At 47.6% G+C, this 8,754-nt stretch overlaps 1 protein-coding gene across 1 annotated transcript in view; it reads left to right on the top strand.

Moving 5' to 3' along the window:
• Pkd1l2 (polycystin 1 like 2) overlaps nucleotides 1–7,386 on the top strand; it is an 81,612-nt gene extending 74,226 nt beyond the window's left edge. Inside the window, 5 exon segments of the mRNA XM_021170683.1 lie at nucleotides 3,052–3,262; nucleotides 4,866–4,967; nucleotides 5,381–5,512; nucleotides 7,224–7,334; nucleotides 7,336–7,386. Coding sequence (XP_021026342.1) covers nucleotides 3,052–3,262; nucleotides 4,866–4,967; nucleotides 5,381–5,512; nucleotides 7,224–7,334; nucleotides 7,336–7,386 — 607 coding nt within the window.
• The last annotated feature ends 1,368 nt before the right edge of the window (nucleotides 7,387–8,754 follow it).

The following is an 8,754-nucleotide window of genomic DNA, read 5'->3' as shown; positions in this document are numbered from 1 at the left end:
TGTGTGTGTGTGTGTGTGTGTGTGTGTGTGTGTCTGTGTGTGTGTGTTGCTGCTGCTGCTGCTATCCAAATCCTTAAACCCCAGGCTTCACTCATCCTAGGTAACTGTCCTTCTTCTGAGCCCAGCAGGCCTAAGAGCAGCTAAGCTTTCAGTTTGAAGATTTGTTTGAAATCCATAGTTGGATTTGATGACTTTATTAATCTATGGACCAAGGGGTCTTAGGTTCTGTTTTTCAGTTTGAGGGCTTGAACCCATGCCAGGTGAGCAGTTTACAGGGACCCACACCCGACTCCAATCTTAGTTTACAGGGAACCATACCCCACCCCAATCTTAGTTTACAGGAAACCATACCCCCACCCCAATCTTAGTTTTACTTAAAGAAAGAAAAAAAACCTCTGGGTCAGGGTATCACTGGGTCGCCCAGGCTGCCTTTGAACTTGCTCTGCAGCCCATGCAGGTCTTGAACTTCTGAACTTCCTGCCTTGGCCCCTCGAATAGCTAGGGTTACAGGTCTGTCAGTCATTTTAACGGAGTCTTGGTGGTTTGGTTTTGGTTTTTATCTTCTTCAGAACCTATTAGAACTTTTTAAATAGGTATGCTGTCTTTCTACAGCAAAGGCCCAATTTATCCCATCCTCACTCCCTCTAACCCCCCACCCGGGTCTTTCTCTTTTTCCCTTCCTTTTGCTCAGGATCAAACCCAGAGTCTTGCTGTATGCTAAGTACATGCTCTACTAATGATACAACCTCCTATCCCAAGTTCTGAATTTTAATAAGATACTTTTATTTAATTTTAAAAATATTTTTATTTATATGGGAGTCTTAGGGTTTTACTGCTGTGAACAGACACCAAGGCCAAGGCAACTCTTATAAGGACAACACGTAATTGGGGCTGGCTTACAGGTCCAGAGGTTCAGTCCATTATCATCAAGGTGGGAACATGGCAGCATTCAGGCAGGCATGGTGCTGAAGGAGCTGAGAGTTCTACATCTTGTTCCAGAGACAGTTAGGAGAAGACTGGCTTCCAGGGAGCTAGGATGAGAGTCTTAAAGCTCACGCCCACAGTGACACACTTCCTCCAACAAGGCCACACCTCCTAATAGTGCCACCCTCTGGGCCAAGCTTATTCAAAGCATCACAATGGGTATTTTGCCTGAATGTATATCTGTGGATCACATGTGTGCCTGGTAGTACCCAAGGAGGCCAGAAGCCAGTGTGGGATTCTTTGGAACTGAAGTTATATTTTTGTGAAATTATATATTCTGGGTATTGGGAATTGAACCTGAGACCTGTGGAAGAACAGCTAGTGTTCTTAACCTCAGAGCCATCTCTCACACCCATTAATAAACTATCTTTTAAGCCCAAGTGATTTGTTTCATGGTCTCTGGAACCCAGTGCTTCTCAGCCCGGCTCCCAGCAGGATTCTGGAAGGAAGAGAGCTAGCTGGGCCTGTGGTTCACACTGCCTCCCAGATTTGCTCATGACATAATCCCACCCTAGTATTCATACGGAATTTTGAATATGACGGCACAGATTTAGACCGGAGGGCTTTGAGGTCAGACGCACCTGGATTCCAACTCACCCCTCCCCTCAGAAGTTGTCACGTCCATCCCTAGCTGAGTCACCTTGTGCCAACTCTCTGCCATCTGTGAGACAGGGACAGCAGGACCTGCTTTATCTTGAAGTGTAACGGCACAAAGCAAATTGGATTCTCACTTAGCACAACAAATAGGGGGACACCCCGTGCTTCTTCCATATGAGGGCAGCTGGGTACGGACACTCAAATAAGTGACCCAAAGCAGGGAGGTGAAGGCTCCAAAAAGACTCTTCTCTCCATCCTCCCAACCCCCACCCCAACAGTCATCTTTCTTTCTTTTTTCTTTTTCTTTTTTTCTTTTTTTTTTTTTTTTTTTTGAGGCAGGGTTTCTCTGTATATCCTTGGCTGTCCTGGAACTCACTTTGTGGACCAGGATGGCCTCGAACTCAGAAATCTGCCTGTCTCTGCCTCCCAAGTGCTAGGATTAAAGGCATGTGCCACCACTACCCAGCCATAGTCATCTTTCACCATCCTTCTATAGCTCTGCAGCTAATGATCAAGACCACTGGTTAAAGGTCCTGGGAACAAACCCCTGGATCTTCAAGACCACATTATCCCCATCAGCAGCATCTTCTGCCTCCTCCTCATGATCACCATCATCATGGCCACCAGCAACATCACCTTCATCCTCATCATCACTGTTACATATCTATCACTCCATCATCACCAACACCTTCATCAGTGCCACCACCACTATCGTTCTTTCATTTTAATTGATTTATTGTCCTATTTTGATTTTTTGTTTGTTTTTGAGATGGGATCTGTACACAGCTATCACAGAACTCACTATGTAGTCCAGGCTGGATTTGAACTCACAGACATCTGCCTGCCTCTGCCTCCCAGGTGCTGGGATTACAGGTGTGCAGCACCACACCTAACATATTTATGATTATTTGTTGGGGAGCACAGACATGCCACAGCACATGTGTAGAGGGCAGAGGGCAACTTTCTTTCTTTCTTTCTTTTTTTTTTTTTTTTTTTTTTTTTGGTTTTTCAAGACAGGGTTTCTCTGTGTAGCCCTGGCTGTCCTGGAACTCACTCTGTGGACCAGGCTGGCTTTGAACTCAGAAATCCTCCTGCCTCTGTGCTGGGATTAAAGGCGTGCGCCACCACACCCAGCTAGAGGACAACTTTCAAGAGTTAGCTCTCTCCTTCCACCTGTACCTCATTTACATGGGGTCTGGGAATCAATTCAGGGAGCCAGGAGTAATGGAAATTACTTTTATCCACTGAACCACCTTGTTGGAATATCTGCTACTATTGTTCTTACCACCACCGCCACCGCCACCACCACCACCTGACTTGGGGGGAATTGGAACTTCTTTGTCTCCCAGACCACTTTCAGGACACGATGACCTCTGAGATCATGGTAAATCTATCCCTTTATCCAGGTGGACTCCAGCCATGTTCCTCTAGTATCTGAGATGGGGCCTTCTTCCCATTTTGTCCCCACAGGGGGATCAGTTTCAGCGAGACAGCAGCGGCCGATGCTGCTCTTGGTTACATCATCGCCTTCCTCGTCCTGCTGTCCACAGTGAAGCTTTGGCACCTGCTCAGGTTGAATCCCAAAATGAACATGATTACATCAGCACTGCGCCGTGCCTGGGGTGACATCTCAGGCTTTGTCGCCGTCATTCTTATCATGCTCCTGGCGTATTCCTTTGCGGTGAGTGCCTCCTGTGAGAACACCTCAGCGCAGGTCTTAGTGGAAGTAAAGGCTACTTGGTACTGCGGCCAGTCAGGGTTAGGGGGAGACTGGGAATCCAAAGGAAACAACCGAGCTTGTGAATCCAGGATCTGTTAACTGTGAGCTTATGAAACTGCCACCTCCAAGAACCAAGACTGGGAACCTTAGTAAAAAGGGGGTAAGGCGGCTTGAGATCTGAGACCAAAAGGCCCATGGTCTCTCATGACAGGCTGCTCTCTGCAGCCAGCCCTTCTCACACTCTGCTGGGTCTGATGGCCCAGTTGCTTAGAAGCCTCCAGGGTGTTTTCCAGGCACGAGTAGTGAGTGCCTACAGCGTGGATGAATCAGGCCACTCTCTCCTTGAGCTAGGCCAGGGGTGGGGAGGTGAAGGTAAGACCATGCTGTCATAAATACTTGGACTCCATAGTGCCAACATTTTTTTTTTCATTTAGCCCATCCACACTACATGTTGACAATTACATCTGTTTGACGACTGTGGACCACAGAGTCTTTGACTCTTTCTTGTTATCAAGCAATAAGGAGAGCAATGACTCCTTCTGACCTCTCCTCGCTCTCTATCCAAATACACATTCCAACTCTGGGAAGCTCAGAAGGCCCATGGCTTCCCAACACAGGCCCGGGTGCCCATTTGCCTTTGACCTTCAGCCCTACCCTGATCTCACCTCAGCCCAGCTCTGTCCAGTCCAGCAGCTGTCACCCCTCAGGACCTGTGTGGCATCAGCCCGAGAGTCTTTGTCTGCACTCTGTCCTTATCCCCGACTCCCACTGTACGTTCTAGCCATCTCTTCTCTGCCCGTTCAGCTCTCCTTCCACCTTGCATCCCACTCGGTGAGGTGCACTGAGAGAAGGGTGCAGGGTCTGCGAAAGGGTGCGTTCTCCTAAACGCTCTCCTGCAAATGCCTTGACTCTTCTGGGTCTACCCAGCCCTCCTTTTGAAAGTCAGGGACACAGCAGAAATCTTGTGGAGCCAGAAGCCACCAACTCAAAAAGAGACAGGGTTCTGAGCTTTCCCGGGACAGTCTTGGGGAAGTGAGAGAGAGTGTGGTGGGAGGAGCTCCACTATCCTCTCCTACCAAAGAGGCTGGGGCATGAGAACAGCTAGTGCCATCACTGAGTCCTTGAGCCATGACCTGATAAATGATGCAGAGGGTTGGACAAGGGGTACCTGAGCCCCTGAAATATCCAGATACTCTTGTGCTGGTGGGCACAGAAATAGCTGTCATCGGGAGGCTAAGAATACAGCCAAGGTCCTGGGTCAGACACTTCCAGAGCACATAACATACAAACCTACACATACACAAACGAATATGTGTATGTATCAATGCCCACAGAAACACACACACACTCACAATTCATATATATTCATGCATGCACAGACCCACATCTCATATTGAACTGAGTGTGTGGAAATATTCACTTATATGACCACATAGGTGCCCACAATGTGGTCAGACCAAGTGTCTCAAACATCAGAACTGGAAGGGTGGTGGGAGTGGGGGTGGGGGGCAGGGGGACACTTTGTGCTTTCTTACCCTGTTCACGAATACTCTTTCCATGACAGTCAAATTTAGTATTTGGTTGGAAACTCCGTTCCTACAAAACCCTCTTTGATGCAGCAGAAACAATGGTCAGCCTTCAGCTGGGGATCTTCAACTATGAAGAGGTAGGGGGTGGGGGGGCATGTCCACTGCAATCTGTGTCAAATCTGAATGAAACTTTGAAAAATCAGTGCCTGCTCACCTTCCCCTTTGCCAACTTGAATGCAGTGCCTGGCAAGCATGGGGCTACCACCCTTAGACAGCCTACTCTGGGGGCTCCTGCTTATAGAAGAACTATCAGAGCCCCTGGAGGGCCATGCTGAGCTGTAGACATGCCCAGTCCTGGCTAGATAAGGTGCCTGCTTTTAGAGGAAGCAGGGGTGGGCCGGGATGCAGCCCATACCCCTCTGGGGCAGCTCTGGGGAGCTCAGGCCATGCTTCCTGCCCCAGACAGAGGACACTGTCCCCACTCTGCTCAGCTCAGACACCCTGACTTGCTGCCGAGGGAAAGGGGAATGACTGGCTTTTGTCCCTGCAGGTCCTGGACTACAGCCCAATTCTTGGCTCCCTCCTCATTGGGTCCTGCATAGTTTTTATGACATTTGTGGTACTGAATCTGTTTATCTCTGTCATTCTGGTGGCCTTCAGCGAGGAGCAAAAGTCTGACCAGGTAAACTCCTTTGACCTAGTCTTCACATAAATGAGATTGTGTGTGTGTGTGTGTGTGTGTGTGTGTTTGCACCTGCATGCATTTTTCCATCTGGCTGCTTCCTCTTAGGACAACCAATTTTTTAATTTGCTATTTTTTTTAAATAAAAAAAAAATTCTGTGTATGTGTGTGTGTACCTGTGTGTTTATATGTGCACCACCTGCGTGCAGTTCCTGTGAAGGCCAGAAAATTTTGTAGAATTTCCAGGAACTGGAGTTACAGACGGTTGTGATCTGTCCAGTGTGGGTACTAGGGATCGAACCTCGGTCCTCGGCAAGAGGAGCAAGGACTCTTAGCTGCTAAGCCATCTCTCCAGCCTGAGGATGGTATTTTTGAGGCTTATCCATGCTGTAGTATCTGCCATTGGTAACGCATTCTCTGTAGGTCAGGTTGGTCTTTACCACACAGGTTAGACAGCCTCTGCCTCCTTAGTGATGGAGACAAAGGCATACGCCGCACACCCGGTGCACAGAATCTCTGTAATTGAGCATTGCCCACATGTCCATGGTCTAAGGACCTTTTTGGAGGGAGAGGTATGGTTATTATGGGCTGTTATTGTCCTCTAACGAAACAGGTCAGAGTTCTAACTAAGCTTTATTATTTCCATACCGGACCACGTTGAAGCACGGGGCCATTGTTGACAGGATTAGTTAAGAGGTGTTATGCAGGAGCAGTGTGACTCCCTAATCCAATAGTCTGGCTCTCTTGATAATAGACGTACAGTTCTGCTGTTTGTTCTAGACAAGATCTCATGAGGATCATCAGGCTGGCCTTGAACTCCTTATCCTTCTGTCTCTGCCTCCCAAGTGCTGGGATTACAGGCCTGTGGCCCCATGTCTGTGTGGCCCTGTGTACAGCCTTAAGTCTAACCTGCTGGTCTTATTTCCTACAATGTATTTTTGCTTTGCTTTGTTTATCAATGAGACAGGATCTTGAAATCCAGCTCAGGCTGGATTTGAACTTAACATTCTCCTGTCTTCACCTCTAAGGGCTGGGATTACAGGTTTGCGGAGCCATGCCTTTTTCTTTAAAGATCTATCTATCTATCTATCTATCTATCTATCTATCTATCTATCTACCTATCTAAATCAATCATTTATGGTTAAGTATGTGAAAGGAACAGTTTAGTTTCTTATTCCCCAGGAATCCCAGTCCCTCCCGTGCTGGGCTGGACTGAGGAACTCGTGGGGGACTGAGGGATGCGTGGGGCAAGCAAAAGGGTAATAGTGACAGGGGAAGAGGACGTAGCAAGGCTGAGTGAGGTGGGTGACAGTCACCTCTGAAAGATGTCTGCTGCTTACGTTCACATGCAGTAACCTGCTGAGGCTTTCTCTGTCCAGTTTGGGATATCAAGTCCAGGACAGCTCAGCCATGCTCAGCAGAGGAAGAGGGCCCATTGCAGATAGCAGGAAGCATAGGCCTGCCCTTCCCTAGTGGAGCTAGAGCCCCAGTAGAAGGACATCCCAAGCCTAGGACAGCCCAGTGACTTTAGGCAGGTGAAAAAAAAAAGGCTATTTTTGTTTGCTTTGTGGTGCTGAGGATAAAACCCAGAGCCTGGAGCATCCTCGAGGCGTGCTCTATCACCAAGCCCTAGCCTCATCTCCTGGACCAAACAGGGCCGGGATATCTTAGGATGGTTCCGAATACATCACCTGGTCCTTTCTTCTTGCAGTTGTCGGAGGAAGGAGAGATTGCGGACTTGCTCCTGATGAAAATCCTCAGCTTTCTGGGCATCAGATGTAAAAGAGAGGAGACTTGGAGCAGCAGTGAGCAGCCAGAGTTGCCCCCCCCAGGCTCTGGCTCCTCAGCCAGCACAAGCTTTGTCCCGGGTTTAAATTGTTTATCCACAGGTGGGGGTGGGGAGGCCAGAGCTTCTGGCCCCGCACTTGCCAGTCACTCTGGTGTCCCACTGGAGTACTGGCTTTGCTGTCTATAGAGGAATTCTGCAACCCAACTGGTAAAATAGTCACAATAGATACATATCTAATAGTGTGCAAGCCTGTTGGTTCTGATGTATTTTCTCCTTGAAATAAAATGCGCATGGAAGAGAACATTCTCTATGGAACAATTAGTTCATTGCTTTGGTAATTGGCGGTTGTCCTTGAGTGGATCTCAAGACTTCAAAACCCTAATAGGTATCCTGCTAACTTGCTGGGACCAAGAATGACAAACTGATAGGCTTAAAGAACAGAAGAGCATCAGTGGTTGGTGGCACACACCTTTAATCCCAGCACTCAGGAGGGAGAGGCATCGGATTGTTTCGGTAAATATTAATTGGGGGTTTCTAGCCCACCATAGATCAGATACTTCCCAAATAAAAGACATAGAACCTTTATATTTATAATAAGCCTTAAAGCACTAGAGCTGGGCAAATATCAACCCTCTATGTTATTTTGTCTACTTCCAAGATATAACTTGCCATGTTCAGTCTAGGCTGCTCTAACTCCAACTGGCCAGCCCTCATGACCATGTGATCACCACCCACTTACCAAATGGTGACTTCTTCCTCCCTCCTCCTGGTCCCCACCTCAGACCCTAAGCCTGGGAACTGAAGCCTTGCCTACCCCTCTTCTGCCCAGGTATGAGCTGTAGGCATCTTTATTCAACTGATAAAATTTAGGAGCAATATTTGCTCAACAAAAGTTAGCATGCGGGAGAGGGAGAATTCTCTCTCCAAAGGCTACTAGACCTTGGGATAAAGATTTTAGCATTACAATACATAGCAACAGAGCAAACTTCCACAATGGCTCTCTTGAGTTGGAGGTCAGCCTGGTCTATAGAGTTCCAGGACAGCAAGGGCTTTACAGAGGAAACCCTGTCTCTAAAAACAACAAAAACAGCAACAAAAGCCAAAACGAAGCAAACAAAAAAGTCGAAAATATTTTGTTGATGGTGGTGGTAGTGCACACCTATAACCCAGCATGCCCAGCTCCTCTAGGGGTCCTGACTGGGTTTGTTTTCACTGTTAAAGAATTAAAAGGCAGGGGGAAATCTCTACAGGTAGCATCTGAGAAAGCGTGTACACAGTAAACAGGAGCAGACAGAATAATCAGATGAAGAGAGGCTTTTATTGGGTGAAGAAACACATACACACACACACACACACATGCAGCAGACCCCTCTGCAAAGCAGAGCGGTGACTAGGGAAGCCAAGAAATCCAATCTCTCTCTCTCTCTCTTTTTTTTTTTTTTTTTTTTTTTTT

This window comes from Mus caroli, chromosome 8 (assembly GCF_900094665.2).
Source record: "Mus caroli chromosome 8, CAROLI_EIJ_v1.1, whole genome shotgun sequence".
In the NCBI taxonomy this organism is placed as follows: domain Eukaryota; kingdom Metazoa; phylum Chordata; class Mammalia; order Rodentia; family Muridae; genus Mus; species Mus caroli.
This window is presented reverse-complemented; position numbering and strand designations above follow the sequence as displayed.